The following is a 19,518-nucleotide window of genomic DNA, read 5'->3' as shown; positions in this document are numbered from 1 at the left end:
ATTCAAGCATGCAGGGTTTACACCTTCAGTGATCAAAGTGTCTGATACAAAAAAAATTTACAATCTTATCTACTGCTATGACTACATTACATTCACCTGTGCAATACAACAATGATGTAAACCAGTGATAAAAGTCAATTTTTATCAAGCTTTTACTTTTGATGCTTCAGTACATTTTGAATGTGAAGAGAGAAGAGGGGAATTATTCTATTATGGTATTGTTTGTATAAAGGATTTTAGTACGCTTCTGCCTCTGCAAGTTTGTAGTTGACATCGTATGATAATGGGAAGTGAATCTAACACTAACTAAAGCAAGACAAAAACCTATAATATAGAGACAGTCATATACAACACAATTTCAGCTTCAAACATTATTATTCAAGTTTAACCTTTTTAAATTTGCACCATTTTTGTGCACATACCTGAAAAAGACATACCCAAAATACAATGGTGAGGTTTACACTAATGACCTTGTGTCATTGAAAAGTTAACACTTAGTCTATCCTGCCACACTAATATTTATTGATAGCATTTTTTTTCCTTAATGCATTATATATGCATAAAAAGATGGTGATACTGTTTAATACAACATGTAGCTGAGCTTCACTCTGGTGTCAGTTCATGGTGTTGAAAAGAGGAAGCAGCACTGATGTGTTCTGGCTGTGTCTGCCCTCCCCTTACCATCTTAAGGAGGATCTTTTGACAGTCTGAGAGTAACTGACTGTTTGTCACGAACTGTTTCCGCAAAACAGTGAAGGCAGGGCAGCTAAGAAAGATCCTTGGACAATGGTAGGTGACACTGACACAATTGCTTGAAAGATTTTGCTTATTTGCACAAATTTACTGGACCTGATTACCTGTCATCCATAAATGTTTGTGCGTATAAAGAGAATTTTTATCAAATGTATTAATTTTACAATTGCGACACAAGTACACTCCCTCTCACGCTCTATCACACAGGAAGCTATACTTTTGCATGTTGCGGCACAAACATTTCCTGCCCTCAATATGTCAAACTAGTGTTGCAAATCTGTTAATGCAAGGCGGCTAGAGACCAGGTAGCACGGTGGTGCGGTGGTTAGCACCGTTGCCTCACAGCAAGAAGGCTCCGGGTTCGGGCCCCACCCAGGACTCTTCTGTGTGGAGTTTGCATGTTGTGCTTGTGTGGGTTCTCTCCGTTTACTCCGGCTTCCTCCCGTAGTTCAAAGACATGCAGCTTAGGTTGATTGGTGTCTCTAAATTGCCCATAGGAGTGTGTGTGTGTGTGGTTGTTCGCCTATGTGTTAGCCCTGCGATGGATTGGGGACCTGTCCAGGGTGTCCCCTGCCTTTGCCCGATTGCCAGCCGAGATTGGTCCTGACCCCCCTGCTCAGGGATTAAGATGAATGGATAGAGACCCCTACATCTGAGCAGCTCAAGCAGATGTCTTATACCATCTTTCTTTGTTTCTATTCCTGACTGGTAGACCAGTCCACTCAACCTTATCAGAAGCAGAGGAGCATCAGGAGATATTTCAATATTTCTTCATAGTTTAAGTCATATTTTCTGTGCCGTTTTGCAGTCAAGCTCTCTGGTTGTGTGTGAAGTGGATGAAAGTCTGAAAACTAAACTGAGAAAGTTTAGATTTCGAAAGGAGACCAGTAATGCTGCCATACTAAGTAAGTATCTTACACTGGTGGTGAATGTTGCAGCCACTTGCACATCTCCACTTTAACACACTTATTTGATTTACACAAATTCAACTCCCAGTCCATCAACAAATATAAAACTGAACCAAAATCTTACATAATTTTATATTTTAGTGAAGATAGACATGGAGAAACAACTTGTCATCCTTGAAGAGGAGTATGAGGCAAGTATACATGTTGTAATGTTTCACTTTCAGATGATTATATTCAGAGTTGAAACTCACTTAGGGTCTGCTTTGTCCTTCAGGACATCTCACTGGATGAGCTGAGAAATGAACTTCCAGAGCGCCAACCCAGATATCCTCCGTCTTTTGAAAATAGCAAAATCCTCAGACTTACACAAAGTGTATTTGCAGATGGTGTAGTACACGGCAGCAATCTGACAATATTTTAAGTTCCTTGACAACAGTGCACATTCATTGTCTACAGCTACAAGTATGTCCATGATGATGGTAGGGTGTCCTACCCTTTGTGTTTCATATTCTCCAGTCCAATGGGTAAGCAATCATCTTTTCAAAACTTCTTTATTGAACTATTTTCTGAAGAACAAATTGACAAACTGACAGGCAACTTTTTTTTTGTCTGAGAGCCAGTTTTAAGAAGTTAGAGCAACGGTAATTTTGAAATCAGTTTAATTTGTTGAGATATGTTCAGTCAAATGACAGAAGCCTTTGAGAAAATGCCAAATCCATTTTAACAGGATGCAAGCCAGAGCAACAGATGATGTACGCAGGCAGCAAGAATCGACTGGTCCAAGCTGCAGAGCTCACAAAGGTACTTATGTCAACATTTAATCTATATTTTAATCAAGAAACTTAATGAATTTAAAAATAAGCAAATTAATGGCAAATGCATCAAATATGCACAGCACATTATTAACAGCACAACGTTACATCTCAGGCTGTCCAATCACAGGGCCTACAGGAAACTGAGGCATGTTTTTAAAAACCTGTGCCTGATAGTCATTATTAAACAATGACAAAATCACAATTTCTGTCAGTCAATATCGTAATACGATAGTCTCACCAATATTGGTGTATCTTGTTGCTGTTGTTGCTTCTACCCCCATATTTTATTAAAAAAGTGGCTTGAATGTTTGAAGTAATTATCAACATGGTTCCATTTATATAATTCAAAATTTGACATTTTCTACTTTGAGGTCTTTGAAACAAGAAACACAGATGACTTGACTGAAGAATGGCTGAAGAATCATCTGGCATTTTTTCGCTGAAAATACATCTTCCATATGTTTTTCTTTGTGAAACGTGGTCTTTAAAGTTTTTATTGCCGTGTATGTTACTGCTATTAAACCCTAGATTGTATGCCATCATGTTTTGTCAGTTTTGCATATAAACCATATTCATATTAGACACGAACAGTCCCCTACTGTTTCCGTTATAAGATGAAGCATAGACCGTTTGGTACTGCTTGGACTGACTGTAAAATAAGCTGATAAGTGATGAGATCAATGGATTTAGGGAACCTCTAAATAAGAGAAAATGACCTTTGAACCCAAGTTTCTTACAATATGTCACTTGCCATTTATTCCGTATCACATTGACATGTTGGAACCAGAGAGGACCTAGACATTTTTCCATAATCCTGTACTGAATATCTGAAAAACAGAGGTGTAAAAAGCTAAGTGATGTTAGCTAAATCTACAAATAAAAACTGGACTGATGCCAGATCCCTCCAGTCCAAAAGTGATGAGTTTCTCACATACGCATTACACTGGATATTTGCAATCATCAAGAAACTACCACCCCAGACCGAGCTTATAGTAGGGTAAGTGACAAGGTAGCAGCTGTATTTGTAGCTGCACACAGTTTTGACAGTGGCCATGACCACACTGTCCAGACCACAGAGCTCATTCACTGTCACTGGCATCACTGGAGTCTGAGCCTCTCTCACTTCCACTTCCACTCTGAGCCTGGGCCTCTGAATGGTCACTGCTATGGTCGCTGCGTGCCGGAGAGGCACTGCGACTCCTGCTGCCTCCTCTGTTCCCTCCTTCATCCTCACTCCCACTCCCCTCCTCCCCACTGCTCCTGGCTGAGTTCTGGGGCTCGTTGTCATCACTGTCATCGTCGCTGCCGAAGATCTCTTCCTCGTCTCGCATTTCTCTGGTCCTCTCCTCGCCGCTCTCACTTCCACTGCCACTCGCTTTCCTCCTCCTCTTCCCTCTGTCCTCATCCTCTTCATCCTCTTCTCCCCTTTGTTCCCGGTCTTCATCCTCCCTCTCAGATTCACTACCTGAGTTCTCTGCCTCACTGCCACTGTCCTTCTCTTTTTCATCACCTGGAGAGAAAACAATTCAAGTATCATACAGAGCAGAAAGTGAATCCCTTTAGCAGACAAAGACATTACCACAGCATAGCATGTAGCTAATTCAGTAGGCATGAAGTGATGATAAAGGAAAACTGACCAGAGTCCTGCATGTCTTTATCCATGTCCATGTCCTCCTCTTCATCTTCTGGCTCATGGTTCTCCAGCTGAGCTTTACGTGCTTCCTGAGAATCACAATGAAGAGAATTATGAGTCACCAGCACACCTCTGTATGATGACTAATGAAGAATCCAAGCTTTTAGCCACTGCTGTATAACAAACAGTCCTGGTCATCACTTTTATTTAGCTGAGACATGTATTGTTAAATATGTATATAATATATTGTACATGCAAACACCAAACCCTCACTGCATGCAGGATTAACTATAAATTAATATGCTATTCACAGTCACCTCCCATACCACTACTTCTGTTTTATATGTCCTGTAATGTGTATAATGTGATGTGTATCTATTTTATTTGATTACGGTCACATCATTAATCTATGGTATATGCTGTACAGTTTTCTCCTGTTTCAATCTGTACAATTGTATTTTGTTATATATAATTATTTTAATTAGGGATGGGAAAATATGACATTTAATACATCACACTGCAACAATGTATCACTTTGTCTAGCAATAAATATAGGTCTCCTTAATATACCTGTGACTTCATATTTTTTGTAAATAATAGAAGATAAGTCAATATATCTGGTTGCTCTTTATATAATCAAACTAGTGCCAGAAAAGGGGAAAAATAGGAAGAAAGGACAAGTATTCCACTCATGCATTGTTGTTACTGAATTTTTAATTGTATTGTGATTGAATCAAATCATATTGAGAAAAAAACCCATCCCTAATTTTAATAAACAATTTGCTGTCCATAAAGAATGAGTCATTATCATGCACTAGTAATTCAATTATACACTAACTACTGTTCAGTAAGTAGCACACAATTCGACTTTTATGCACGACTACATGCTCCAAACATTGAAAAACAAAAACAACATATGTAAGTGTAATATCAATAAATGAAAAGCACACTCACCTGAGCCTCAAGCTCCTTCTCATTCATATCTCTGTGCTTACACACCAGCACAGCGTTTGTGGTCGACTGTGCTCCAGCCTTTGCTCTTCTTTTGCTCAGACGCACCCTGCAGGACAGAAGAAGGGCTGTCAGAGGACAAGGCCTGTTTTCTATGATATATAAGGGTGGTGGTGCTGTTCTTTCTGTTAAATGTATATTGCTCCTTCTTCCTATTAACATGTAACAACAGTCTCTTTTCACCTTGTCTCAAGCTCATTGTAGTAAACACCATCTCCATCTCTGAAGATAAAGAAGTAGTTCTCTTCGTAACCCTTGCTGGCTTTGTTCTTGACGTTCCAGTTGTACTCCCTGGCTATCTTGTAATCATACCTGAAACGGAACATAAAACTCATCATTACTTCCTGGTATACAACTTAAAACAAGTACAGCCAACTAAAGATAGTTTTTAAATACAGCAAAAAAGGATCCATGATTTATACTCACAGTTCATCAGGCATATAATCCAGCCCCTCCTCACAGTCTCTCTTGCGCTTGCGTAGCGTATCTTCATTGGGGAGGAAGTATGCCACAAACTGATTTCCTTCCTCATCCATCATACCTCTGTATTCAAGAGATAAAAAAAAAACAAGTTAGGATTACTCCACTGGTACAGTTTATACACACATCCACACAATAGATATTTCATAGATACCTGATCATGGCCTGAGACATCATTTCCACTCCTGCTGGCCCTGACATGTCTTTAGGTGCAGGATCAGAGTCAAAGATGACCTGAGCACATGGGTTGATCCACATCTGGGAGAGGAGAAAGTGTATACAATATCATTATCTAAACCTATGAAGCGCATGTTTGTGAGTTAAAGTACAATAAACTGAAAACAACTAGCCACTGAAGCAACAGCAGATTTTAATTTGCTGTATTATATTGTGAACTGTTTGTGTCATTTGAAATCATCCACCCAATTTCCAAAAGTCAATATATTGAGTGAAATGATTTCTGTTAAGCAGCTAGCTCACCTTGAAGTCAGGGAACGCAGGTAGTATCTCCACGGGTGTAACTCTGGGTTTACTGTAGTGCTGTGTTATCTAAAGAGAAACAGCATATTTACAAACCATATCTCATTTTTCACTTACCTAAGCAGACATGTTAACCAAGAATTGTTTGAAGTTTGGGTTAACCTGCCAATTTGAATCTTACAGCAGACTTTATAAACAGTCCTCTGCTGCACACAGCAGCAGTTAATTAAGAAGGGTTTGAGCAGCCTAGAAAGACGCTCACTCACTGATTTCTGTGCATCCTCAAATGTCTTCTCGATAGCAGAAATCTGACTGTCTCTGTCCTTGTAGATCTCTTCTTCTGTAAACTGCTGTTTGACAGATACTCCGATCCTAAATATAAAACATGCATAGGTTACAAATACACAAACACACATAGAAAATACATTTTCGCTATTAGTACATTTAAGGTGAATACATTAAACCAACTTACTTGACTTCCACTTTCTCATTGGAAACTCCATATCTGTTAAACTCTGTGGAAATGTATTCTGTCTTTCTCATCCACGGGACCACTTTGGCATGCTGTTGAGACCTAGTATGGAAAAAGAAAAAGTTTAAATTAAAAATCTCCACATTCATTTATAACAGCATTAATTACTCAACATCAGCTACTTGGTAGACTTACCTCTTTGAACTGGATGGAGCTTGGATGTCCTCTTCCAACAGTTTTTCATCAGCGGGATCCAAAAGTACTGACAATTTAAAAGATGCGTTCAGTCTACACAGGCATTTGATAAAGAAGTGTAGTCTGAAAACATAAAAAATAGGATGTGGCATGTGATCACAACTGGAAACTTACTGCTGGGGTCTATGCGGTAGGTGTCTGGGTTGATGAGGTCAATGGTGACCCCGAGGTCTGGTTCAGTCAGGAGCTCATGCTTGTGCTGCTTCTCCAGAGATGTGGCTTTATACTGTACAAACCTACAACAACAGAAAACACAACTGTCAGGCTGTGCCCTGGCTCTTCAGTATGTACCCCATGGATGACGTGGCTGGGCATTTACCTGTGCTGATCAAATGGATATGTGATGAATTTGGGGTCAAAAGGAATGTCTGGCAGGCTGTTGCAGTACTTAACCCGACACACTACTCCTGACCTGTTACAGGGACAAAAGCAGATGTCAAATTTAGCTGTGCTTAGCTAGTCATTCTGACATACAGATGGGGCTAAACATGATGGTATCCATACACCTCACTGAAAGAGTGCTCAATTTTTCCTGAAAGTGTTGAAAAGTTCTGTTGTCCTGCATACCTGCATGCCTTTTATTTACAACAAAAAAAGAAGTTATGAAAAAGATAAAAGTCTTGTTATATTCTTCAAAAACCTTCTACAATGGCCTAAACAAGGTTATTTGGAACAGCTTAGAAATGGACTGCAGAGATACTTCAAGCAGATTACTGTCTTTGATATTGCAGGTGTCTTCAATTTAATAATGAGTTGTTCATTCTATTTAGAGAAAAAGTACTTGTGATGCAGATATATTATGTTCTATTAGGCTATCAAACTAAACACAGACAAAAGAAAAGAAGAGACTTGTCTGAGGAAATAACGAAGCAAATAACTTCCAAACATGGAAAAGGCAAAGGCTAAAAGAGCATCTCCAAGCAGCTTGATGTTCTTGAGACCACATTTGCTAATATTAAAGATATTTAAGGTCCAACTTGCTGTTCAGCTTTTGCATGTGTGGTTTTCATTATTCCCCTGGACTGAGAAAGGAAACGATCAGCATCAGAGTTTAAGAATTAGCATTAACATTATCCACTTGCAAAACAGCCATATACATCCATACAGCCTACTAACCTTGGGAACAGCTGTATTCTAACGTTATCTTAGCTATTCCTACCAACTTGCTCAACGCGCATTTGATGAAATGCATTAAAAACACAAACACAAAAGCTGTTCACATATCGCCCTTTGTTTGTGTGTGTGTGTGTGTGTGTGTGTGTGTGTGTGTGTGAGATGAAACAGCGAGGAAACATTGAACAGTGTCAGACAGTGTTAAATCTACTCACCTTTCTGGGACAGTTCGGTGAGATGACGGCCTACTGGAAGAGAAAACAGGCAGTTTTGTTATCATCTTTCATAAACGAATACAAGTGTAGCATAAATGTTTGAGTGAAAAGTCAATAATGTCTTTATGTTTGGTTGGCTAAACAACTTTAAAAATATAGGGGGATTTTAAAAAATCTTGAAAAAATACACACCTGATGAGGTCTCTAAATACTTCTCATTATCTTATTCTTGTCTTAAATATATTGTAAAAGTGCTACCTTAGAATAAGATCATAATAATAAACATAATTGAATTTCTGATAATGCCAACACAACCATGGCAAAGGTTTTTTTTTTTTTAAACATAGCAAATGTTTTTAAAAATTAGAGTCAGTCTAGATGTATACCTACAGTCAGTACCTAACGTTAAAATACAGGGACTGTCTGCACTATACCACTGGTAACATTATTGTTACAACAAAGTAGATTTCAGCTCACTGTGGGGTGCGTTCATCAATATGGAGATTTCAGCTTAGCTACATGCAACATTTTACGATATTTTAGGGAAGGGCTAAATGTAACCTAGTTACGTTACGGTATCTTCTGTTAAAGTGCAAGCTACTTAATGGCTAACTCTCAGACGCTTGCTAAGTTAAATTAAATTAACTAACTAACTCTAGCTATGTTACTGCTAGCATTTGAACTGGCTAACTTACATTACTATTCATACAAAGTATATATATTTTTTCTACCTTATGTTACCACGAATGACTGGAAACACCAAAAGTATGCAATTTAACATCAGTTAGCTTTAATTAGCGCTAAATATCAGCGTTAGCTAGCGCGCTAAGCTACCTTAGCATAATTAAAGTTTAGTTAACGTTAGCGTCAGCTGCCTAATAGCCATTGTTAACTAAACGTTACAATCTAATAAACGTTAACGATTCGTAGCTCCTTTAACATAGACTTGATAACAGCAGCTTTAAATTCCAAATGCAGAGAACTTACTAGGTCAACGAAATTGTAAAAGCATTTGTAAATACCTGTGTCCGTCTTCTCGTTGAGCTTGTGTCTGAATCGTGGGAGCCATGTTTATGACAAACTGCTCACAACTAACAGCAAAGTTCTTTGTTTGTACAAATAGGCTAACACTAATACCCACAAACACAACCAATACCCTTTGACAGAGTAAATACAAACAAACGTTACATCTAATTTCTATCACAGTGCATGTTTATTTTGCCCCCGGTAGGACAAAATTATGACCCGGTGGTATATCGACAGTCAAAGCTTTGCTTTTTTTCGTGTGTGTGAGCGACCCCTACTGCTCCCGTGTGTGTAATATTCAATGTAAAACAACTCCTTATTGGCCATATTGATGCAAAACAACCAGTGGAAAGTAACTATGTACATTTGCTCAAGTATTGTACTTGTACTATTTTGGTGTATCTGTACTTTACCCAAGTATTGTCATGTGTGCTACCCCAACTTCAGTACATTTTAGAGGGAAACATTGAATTTTTTACTGCGCTACATTTATTTGATACCTTTTGTTGCTAGTTGCTTGCTTTTCAGTACCAGATTAATACAAAAAAATATAGTATAATCATAAACTTTGATGTTCGGTGGAAAATCCACAATCTACCTAGCAGTAATTAAGCATATAACAAATTAAAATGAGCTCTACCTTTACCAGCCATAGCATTAAATGTGATGTACACAATGCTTCAGTAATTACAAGCCAATAATATTTGTATTAATATTAAATATGCCATTCCACATATTCCACTATTACCTTTAGTACTTTAGTTATGGTTTGATGGTAATGCTTCTGTACTTTTACTTTAGTAACATTTTGATGCATGATTTTTATTTGTAACTGAGTATTTATACACTGTGGTATTTCTACTTTTTCTTAAGGGTTTTGAGTACTTCTTCCATCACTGAAAACAGCCATGATATTCTGCCTCAGTTAGAACCCAGACCAAAACCGTCTGCTGGTTTTGTTCAAAAGCAAACGCTTCCATTGACAGGGACTTCAAGAGAAAACAAAAAAATTCTCAGGCTTCCAAAATATTTACATATTGTAAGAGTATAGTTTCACTTTTATTTGTTGGATATAACAGTAACATAGTTTTGAGAGATGATTCCAATCACAGCATGCACTGCCGGACATAATTTTTCCTTTCTTTATGTGCACAAACACATAAAAAACTTCTTTACTTTATTCTTAAAAAAAAAAACAGGCTACCTCCATAGTTTTCAGTTCTATCTTGTGATCATAAGCAGATGGAGGTTTTGCAGTCATTTATATATAAGCAGTTATCACTTATTAGTATGGAGGTACAATAAAATTTCCACTAGGTGGACAAGACTGAAGTATTTCAAATGTTAATAATGAGCTTGTAACTGCAAATAGCATTGCTCCTGTCACCAAGTAATCTGTTGTATGCAAGGGTTCTTAATGTAAAAAATATAAAAACCTTGAAATTATTGATCATCTTACACCTAAACCCAAGTACATGTCCACACCACCTCCAATATTCAAAATTAGCTCCTCGTTAAAGATTGTGGCACCAAACATACAGTATCTGATAATGCTTAATAGCATTCATATGCGCAATTTATAATAGATTTCAACTGGGGTGACTGTGGTTCAGTGGGTAGAGCAGTTATCTCCCAAGCAGCAGGTTGAAGGTTTGCATCTCAGTGCCTGCAGTCCACGTGTTGAATTGTCCTTTGGCAAGACACTAAACCCCCAAGTTGCCCCTGATGGTTAGAGCCATTGGTTGAGTTGGTGCCACAAATGGCTGCCTCGGTTCTGTACACGAAAAAGATTCCTTGTGTGTGTGTAACATACTTGGCCAATAAAGGTGATTATTATTTCCTGCAATCTAACACAGAAACAGCTGCAGACAGCAAAAGTGTAGTTGCATAGAATGGCAGAATGATCAAAACACCCTACCAGTGCACAGCTTATAATGGATTTTATGAGAATACAAGAAAGAAGCACTGAAGTGAATTCATTCAGCTTCTCCAAAATAAAGCTAAACTCTGAATGTTGCATTAGTGGTTATGATACACACCATTCATTGATAACCTCCCTCTACATCTTATACCTTAACTCATGCTGCACCTCTCCACCACCTATCATTACAAGTGGGTTTACATTTACCTAACAAGGACTGTGCACAAGTTTTTGAGGCTTTTCATCATATGTTCTTTGACCACATAATAGCACTAGCCCTCTACTGAGAGTCCTTGCAGATTTCTTGATCTTTTCCCATCTCAGGTCTGCATCTCTGTTTGCATACGAGTATCATCTCTGTGGCAAGAGAAAATACATTAGCTCTAACATACAGATACATACATCTCATATTTCAAAACAAAATATTAAAAACTCAATTATTCAAAATCAAGGCACCGTCCATACCTGCTTAAAGTGTATATCATCTGCCCAGGATCATCTGAAAATACCCTGTAACATCAAAAGAATGGTTCCATGACATGAAGAAAAAAAAAAAAAGATGCCCACAAATCAATGACATGCATACATGCTACAACAATTCCATAATGGATACTGCCCAATAGGTCTTAAGTGTTTTCCCATCCATCAGTTCAGGACAGAGCTTGAGAATTCTTAAGGTCTATGTTTGGGACTTACTATGAATGAAATACTTCTTATGAAATTAGATGAAAATGTGATATACCTTGGGAAAATTCTGTGAAAGCAACAACAAATTATATTCAAGAAGGGGCAATGTGTCACATAACTAGAATGGATTAAAAAGCTGTGGGAACAGCTTGTTTGTTTTTTGGCCGATTATGAACAACCTATTATGAAATGTGAGCACATAAAATAGCCACAGAAACATCTCTTACCCATCTCCCCAATGGTAAAATACCCGGTCCTGGTAGAACATGGACAGAAACAGCCACACACCTATTGTCTCGACCCAGAAGATAACAAACAGGAACCATAGCGATGACAGCAAGACTTCACACAACATCCTGGAGCTCTGTGACCACAACATACACAGCAGAAACAAATGCCTTCTGGGATTAAATTCCAGAAATGTGATAACTTGAAAATGCAAACTTTAACTTTGAACAATATGAACGTTAAAACACTAACGATGGCTAATCGCAAGCTTTTACTTTTTTCTTTTCACTTTAAATATCAACGGTGATGCATTCTATAGTTCATAGTAGTTAATACCAAAAGCACCACCGCTAAATTTGCTTACCACTACAATATGTCATGCACATCTGTTGATCAATACAGGAAAATGTTTAGCATTAAAGAAATGATAATAGCTAGCTCATTAGCTTGGCAGTTCACAGCTAGCTGAAGTCGAGCTACGAATAACCAAATAACGTGTAGCGAGCTAAGCTAAACATTAGTTAGCGTTACTACATTTCGACTTTAACATTAATGATTAGCTAATTTTAAACGTAATTAATGCATCGTCTGTGTAGCAACTTTGAAGATAACAATAGCTAACGTTACAGAACAGGAAGAAACTGAAGTAACTCCGTAAAGATGTTTTGCAGCTAAGCTAACATTTAGCAAATATCCATATCGTTCACGGGTAAAATACAAAAGGTAAGAAACGACGAATATTAATTCGTGTTGCAAAACTATTTACCTACTCAAGTAAAAGCTCCTTGAGACACCATTCCTTTTCCAGAGTAGCTAGTCATTAACTTTCGTTTACGAGGCTCGTCACATATCACATGGCGTGTATTTGTATTTGCATTCTTCTTCTTCGGTTTTAATGGCAACACTGCCCGTATTTCCGCTTTGGGACCTCTTATAGTGTTGGGTGATTTATACCCCAAGCTATGAACCTCGGATCATCAGAGGTCCTGTGAGGCCTTTACTGAAACACCATGGAAGTACTATTAACATTATACTCTATATGCAAAAGTACTCTGTGTAGCAACTTAACGTTGCGCTTGTGAGGTACAATACGAAAAATAAAGTAAATAACACACAAGGTGAGTTATACTAAAATTACTTTATTACAGCTGATTTCTGTTCAATAACCCTCTGCTAACACAACCGTAAATATAATACAAACAAAATAGTAACGTCAATCCTATTTTAATTGTTTCATGAATCTTTTTACAGAATTTAAATTCACTTTTAGTACTTTACTATCTCTTATGTAGTATCTTCACAATCTCTCTGGCATTCAATAACAAGTTCCACCATCTATACATTTTAATACAGGTTATGAGTTGTAGTGGTAATGTGCCAAAAAAAAAAAAAAAAAAAAAAAAGAATACTGACATCTTCAAAGAAATGCAATCTCTCTTCATCATTTGCCTGTCACCACATCATCTTTTCAAGCCTTTTTTACTTTAGGTACTAGACCAGAACCAACTTGTTTACAGTTTTCATACCCGTCATGTCGTCAGCCCAGTGATAGGTAAAAGGATGGAGCTGAGGCAGTACAGCCTCATCTGGGCTTGGCCACTCAGGTATGGCACAGTGTTTGACCATACAAAGGATCACCATTTTCTCTTGCCAATTCTCATTCAGTTATCTTATATGCTCTCAGTCAGTAGGACAAAAAATTTGACAACAAAGTTTATAAAAAAAAAAGAAAAAAAAGATGTAAATTCAAAAAATATATAAAATCTAGGTTGGTGGAGAGGTCTTACAATGGACAATGATTGACAACAATATCCAGACTCCCTCACGCACAACACTGACAAAAACAAGAAAATCAAGTGTGCATACAAACTTAAGGTTGGCGTGTATGTGAGGTTTGATTGGCCCAACACTCAACTCTTGGCCTTGGCTTTTGGCTTAAGGTAAGATTCCAATAATTATAAATATATCCCCCTTTTCTTAACCAAATATCAAAAGAACTAGAAAAGAATTTATGCAAATAGCCTGTTGTGTTACAGTAGCTCGAACTTGGCATTTAAAACAACAACAAGGCTTTTGGGACCAAACTAAACTAAACCTTTCTAGGTATACACATATTTCATCACACAGATTTAAGAAAGAACCTCAGCATCTTGGTGCCCTCAAATGTGATAGGAATATATCACAGTATGACATTCAGAAAGAGCCAGTGTCTGTGGCTCTGAGAAAGGGAGAACGAACTCTGCAGTGTTGATGCTCAGAGATGGCCTGTTGATTAAACAAGTGGCATTTAAAGGGATTGACAGCAAAAGCATGCATGAGGCATTTTGTCTGTAGACAAAACCAAGAAGGACGAAACTCCAATGAGCTATGTCCTGACAGCTCAACGCCACTTAGAGGGTAAAAGGTTTTCTATTATCAGTGTGGGCTGTCAGTTAAAGCTAGTTTTAGAAATTCACTATTTACGTGTGTTTCGTTTTTAAATGTCTTTTTGTAATAAAACATACACATATGAACATGTAACTCCAGCTTTGTGATTTGGGCAGAATACTGTATATTAATGTTCTCTCTGGATCATTTCCTTAAAGGATTTTTGTGCTAAGTGTTTTTAGATTCTCAGTGAGGACATGGAACCTTGAACAGAAAGCACCAACATCTCCAGTGAAATTTTCAGCTATGAACCAGCAAGCAAGCAGAAATGCATTCAGGGAGAAACTGCTATAAAGGAAATACTAAGTGCTTTTTGCCACATTTATTTTGCATTTGGCCATTTTTATAGTGTGCACTGATTCAACTTAATATTTATAGGCACATGCTACAATGTCGTCATGTGAGGATGTGCTTGATTCAGTCACCCTTGTTCTTGGCTTCTAATCAGATGGTGAAATGCTGTTAACTCAGCACATTGTACATTTTTAGTGTTGTTTAACTGGGCCCCAATATTTTAACTGTGTTGTAGTTTACTTAGTACTGCCAAGCCTGCTGTCATGGTCACAACAATTATCTTAAGCTTCCTGCCTGCTCATAAACAACTCTTCAGTTAACCCAGTTCACTTTATCTTAGGTAAAGGTCTGCAGCATCCTCTCATCCACTCTTCACTCAAAATACACTGAGGAAATAACCAACAACACAACAGTTACAGTGGCAAAACGGGGGTGGGGGGGATTTCACTCACTCATTCTATGTTGCCATACACTAGGCTGGTTCATACGTGGGAAATTGCTCGTGGGAAAGGACACCCACACACGACAACAACGAACTCCTCAACTTAACTACGCACGTACCGACAACACTAATCCACCAGGTACTCTGTGAAAAGAAGTCAAATATTAATTTTATACATATTTATCTGTATAAAGTGCTTTGCTAAAGGCAGTAGTTTTAAAAGGCACTGAAAAAAAATTTCAACAGATCAATGCAAGGTTTCTGAAGGCAAACAAGCACGACATTCCCTGTAGTGCAGGGGTTTCACCCCTCGAGTACCACAACTCCAAGGACCTAAAACTATAGTTATTGATATGCACAAGGTATTTTATGTTTCTCACCATTTACAAGATTTAAATCAACTTCACACCATGCTGGCAAATATTATAATCTGAGAAAAGTAACTGGGACCTCTAACTAAAAACAGGTGTAAACAGACTGAACTAAACATACACTGGCACCGATGAGAAACTTGTGACATTTAAAATATTAAACTACAAATATCTAAGAGATTTTCTATAATCAAATGATAAAAGGCACTGCAGTAGTGTTTTAATAGAAGCCTGAAACATTTGGGGTTCATATATTTGGCTCTGAATGTGGCCGATGACCAGGAAAAAAAAAATCAAAAAAAAAATCAGGTGAAATAAAACAGCAGAATAAAACAAATCTCTAATTTATCACAATGACCATTACAGCAGGCTGGTATCACAACAGCAAAGCAAAAACATCTCAAGTCCGCTGCTTTTTTTAACCACCGTCAGAGAATCGGCCAGTGTAGAACTGAATACGAAGAAGAAATGTGGACTGGGTGTGGAGTAGGGGATCCTAAATAATGTTACTGTGATTAAAACCATATTTCTCAGGGACATAGTTAACACATGTCAAAGACTTTTGGACAGTGTTTCATGTGCAAAATGAGAGCAATGGCTGTGAACAGTACAACACATATATGGTAAAAAATTTAATAGGAGAGCTGTAAATAAAAAATTTGGATTATTATGTGTTGACACTCAATTTGCTTATGTAACAAATTTAAGGATTTGTATGTGTGCCGATAAACTGCCGTGAGGATGGGCTGCACCTCTTCCAGCCCTTTTGACCTGAGCAACATTTATTTCATCACACATCCACATCTGTACATGGGGGAAACTGAAGGCAAGTGTCACAGAGAGAGAGCGCAGCAGAGATCAGCAAATACTCTGTCCTGCTTTGTCTGCTGGATTCTACATCTCCAGGCTCAAACCCTGACTCCATGGCTGACCAGGGATCTATGTGTAGGAGAGGTGTGACCCGTTGGATATTTGAGAGGTGATACTGGAACTCCTGCTCATGCCCTGCTCACTGCGCCCTCCCGAAGGTGTCCTCCCCATTGCTTGGGGGCTATTCTGTACACCTCCACTGCTGCGAGAGACCAGGGCTACTGCTGATGGGTGGCCCCATGGTGATTGACCCCCACCTCCTTGCATACCCTGACCCCAGCTCTGATGCATAGGTGCTCCTCCTGGACTAGAATGATAGTGGTGTTGGCTGCCTTGGCGGCTTGACCCTGCACCTGAACTGCCACTGCCCCTGTATGACCCTTGGGAGCTCCTAGATGGGTGCTGCTGCAGATGGTGACTCCAGTTTCCTGGAGCCCCAGGAAAGCTATTGCTGAGGGCCTCTGGGGAGATGTTTGAGAGCACCATGTTGCTAAAGCCCAGGCGCATACTCTCTGAGTCAAAAGCCTCAACTTCTCGGGCCTGACGTTCGAGGAGACTCCGGATTCGTTCCAAGCGTTCATTCTGCAAGGACATCATCTCCTCCTCAATCTACAGAAAAAAAGGGTCAATAAAAATGTTAATATATTGTAAGTGCGTCACACAGAGCAGATACACTTAACTGCATTGTGTTCTACTAGAATCCATCAACAATGTTGAGCAAACAAAAACTATTGTGTAAAGCTACAAATATGAATTTTCAGGAAGCTCTTCCTGCTTTTGTGTGGACACAACCAAACATCAGACAGTGGTGCTATTTGCATGTTTGCATTACAAACTGTGACCTAAATGATGAAGATGTGATCCCCCCCCCCCCCCCCCCCAAACACCAGCATCCTCTGTAAATCTGTTAAGAAGACATACAGGTGTAAATAATAGAATTAAGGATGGCTGAAGTAAGAATGATCATATAAGTGACCTGGGATGCAGTCACTGTCATGACTTAATGGAGCACAGCCATCATTAATGCTATTAGTAACACTGTGCTGCTCCTCTACTGACAAGCCAAAATATCTGAATGCAAAAAGCTTATTCAGCTACTCTTAAAGGTCCAGCACACCCATGGGATGCATTTCACTCATTTCACCTAATTAGACCTCTTCAGGACTCAGTGGGTGTGTACAGACACAGATGTCAGCTGTGCTTGACATCTGCCTTATTCACCTGTTCATTTTGTTGCACCTACTAGGGCTAGACAAATTACAGCTATATCATTTTTTATTCATTCAAAGAGTAACCTGACCTAATGCAAATCCCAGCATGGCCTCACCCACCTTCAAACATGTCTAATAAACCAGAATGACTGGAAACCTGTTTGAGTGTGCTGGGCTTTTAAATTGAAAGTACCCCTAAAACTCCTCAAAAACCACAGAGTCAGTCCAACATAAGTCTCCACACGTGAATAATGTATAGAAGGCAACCTTCTGTTCCAACAGGCCCCTTCGGAGTGACACCCTTTGCTCCAGGTCCTTCTTCTCTCGGTCATGCTGTGATTCTGTCTGCATCTTGATCTTGCTCTGGTAGGCGTTGAGAAGCTCCAGCTCCTGCTGCAGTTGCATGCGTAGACCTTGGCACTGAGCCTCCTGAGTCTCATCCAGGCGGAGCTAAAGACAGAAAGATGATCAAGATCAGGTTCCAGGGAGTGAACACACACATAGCCATTATTGATCTGAACACATCCGTTAGAGCAGGGGTTTTCAAAGTGTGGGGAGATGAGCCTCCCCTCAGAGGACATTGTGAAAACATTGTCCAAACAAACTTGACTCCTTAATTATGTTTGGTCATTTACTGAAGAAGCAAACCACCATCTTACAAGTCAGTCATAATGTGGGCTAACTGAGCAGAAATCCACACAACACAGAGGAGGGCTCCCATCTCTTCTCCCCTCACACCAAATTGCCAAACAAGCAGTGCACAGATGATATTAACTAATCTGTCCTCTACCGCTATGCCCCAGTGATACACACAACATTAGTGGCTGTGTAACAAGTGTAATACCCAAATACCTTCTTGGCTTCTACACATTGAGAGGCCTATTTGTGCTGTTTTACTGAAGTCAAATAATTGTTGAACACAACAAACTGAGTTGCCACCAAACCAAATCATCACTGCGCACAATGCACAGCACTGCTTTTCATATTACTGTCTCCACATCATGCGTATTTCATATATCTGTCTTAGCTGTGTGTAACGCAATGCGATATGATGCTTTGGTTACCTTGGTATTCAGTGTTAAAAGTCCCAGTTAGATTGCTCTAGCTTCCTATCAACAAACTCCCATGTCTTGATCACCAGACTTGTTTACATGGTCTGATACTGTCATTAGCTAGTACCACTTTGCAAACAACACATTGTGGCAGTGGAGCACCATCAGGACCAGTCCATTAAAATCCAAACTGTAAATATTCATCATGTTTACTCCTTTTTCTGCTTGCCCCAGACTGTGTCCTCTCTCTCACTGAAGTGCTACAAATAGATTCATCTTGCCCCACACATAGCCTAAGTTATTTTTTCCTCACACTGCGCCTCCCCTGAAATCCTCTGGTGCCCCCCAGGGGAGGTGCACCTCACACTTTGAAAACCACTGCTTTAGATGTTACAAAGGTAATATGGATGGCTCCTTGATGGTATTAAGTCACAACCCTGATACTACATACACTGTCAGACTCACCGCCTGAGTGGAAAGCATCTCATTGATGGAGTGGTCATATTGTTCTGCCAAGATGGCGAGTTTGCGGTGCTGCTCCTGCTTCATCCGTTTAAGGACAGCCTTGTGCTCAGACTTCGGTGTGGTCTCCAGCAGATGGTTCCGCAGTGCTTTGTACTGCCTGGTCTGGATCTTACACGTGTCCTGAAACTGCTTCTTGATCTGTAGCTCTTTGGACTATGTTGTAGAGAAAAGTGATTCAATTTTATATTCCTTTTAATTTAAAGTCATATGAAATAATATGAAAATAGCAAAGGTTATTCCACTGTATAAATCTGGTGATAAGCACAACTTCACAAATTATAGACCGGTTTCTCTGTTGTCACAATTTTCAAAAATCTTGGAAAAACTCT

At 39.0% G+C, this 19,518-nt stretch overlaps 3 protein-coding genes and 1 long non-coding RNA gene across 8 annotated transcripts in view; 1 reads left to right on the top strand and 3 right to left on the bottom strand.

The window, feature by feature from the left end:
• Positions 1 to 706: 706 nt before the first annotated feature.
• gmfg (glia maturation factor, gamma) lies at positions 707 to 3,076 on the top strand. Its single transcript, XM_020614871.1, has 7 exons — positions 707 to 789; positions 1,562 to 1,658; positions 1,803 to 1,852; positions 1,936 to 1,985; positions 2,103 to 2,185; positions 2,389 to 2,462; positions 2,848 to 3,076. Exons 1-7 carry the CDS (start codon positions 787 to 789, stop codon positions 2,917 to 2,919), a joined length of 429 nt encoding a protein of 142 aa, XP_020470527.1. The 5' UTR covers positions 707 to 786; the 3' UTR covers positions 2,920 to 3,076.
• Positions 3,077 to 3,133: 57 nt separating this feature from the next.
• On the bottom strand, positions 3,134 to 9,409 carry paf1 (PAF1 homolog, Paf1/RNA polymerase II complex component). Of its 2 annotated transcripts, none has more exons than XM_020614869.1 (14): positions 9,158 to 9,409; positions 8,136 to 8,165; positions 7,127 to 7,219; positions 6,922 to 7,043; positions 6,748 to 6,814; positions 6,553 to 6,654; positions 6,347 to 6,452; positions 6,081 to 6,149; positions 5,755 to 5,858; positions 5,547 to 5,663; positions 5,304 to 5,432; positions 5,064 to 5,169; positions 4,114 to 4,198; positions 3,134 to 3,986 (listed from the first exon to the last, which is right to left on the bottom strand). In XM_020614869.1, exons 1-14 carry the CDS (start codon positions 9,202 to 9,204, stop codon positions 3,556 to 3,558), a joined length of 1,608 nt encoding a protein of 535 aa, XP_020470525.1. In that variant the 5' UTR covers positions 9,205 to 9,409; the 3' UTR covers positions 3,134 to 3,555. The 2 variants fall into 2 exon arrangements, with proteins under 2 accessions (XP_020470525.1, XP_020470524.1); XM_020614868.1 differs by having other exon boundaries at positions 3,135 to 3,986; positions 8,136 to 8,168; positions 9,158 to 9,408.
• Positions 9,410 to 10,953: 1,544 nt separating this feature from the next.
• Positions 10,954 to 12,903, bottom strand: LOC109968529 (uncharacterized). Of its 2 annotated transcripts, none has more exons than XR_002276113.1 (4): positions 12,764 to 12,903; positions 11,997 to 12,133; positions 11,548 to 11,592; positions 10,954 to 11,439 (listed from the first exon to the last, which is right to left on the bottom strand). It is a non-coding gene; the product is annotated as an uncharacterized LOC109968529 (long non-coding RNA). The 2 variants fall into 2 exon arrangements; XR_002276114.1 differs by having other exon boundaries at positions 12,768 to 12,903.
• A 201-nt stretch (positions 12,904 to 13,104) lies between these two features.
• taok1a (TAO kinase 1a) overlaps positions 13,105 to 19,518 on the bottom strand; it is an 18,292-nt gene continuing 11,878 nt past the window's right edge. For all 3 annotated transcript variants that reach the window (XM_020614851.1, XM_020614852.1, XM_020614854.1), the window contains exons 18-20: positions 19,130 to 19,342; positions 17,880 to 18,062; positions 13,105 to 17,010 (exon numbers count right to left, since the gene is read on the bottom strand). In XM_020614851.1, coding sequence (XP_020470507.1) covers positions 16,471 to 17,010; positions 17,880 to 18,062; positions 19,130 to 19,342 — 936 coding nt within the window. In that variant the 3' untranslated portion in view covers positions 13,105 to 16,470. The remainder of the gene's footprint in view (positions 17,011 to 17,879; positions 18,063 to 19,129; positions 19,343 to 19,518) is intronic.

This window comes from Monopterus albus, unplaced genomic scaffold (assembly GCF_001952655.1).
Source record: "Monopterus albus unplaced genomic scaffold, M_albus_1.0 scaffold152.1, whole genome shotgun sequence".
NCBI classification, from domain to species: Eukaryota; Metazoa; Chordata; class Actinopteri; order Synbranchiformes; family Synbranchidae; genus Monopterus; species Monopterus albus.
The sequence above is the reverse complement of the archived record's forward strand: the minus strand, read 5'-3'. Positions and strand labels throughout refer to the sequence as shown.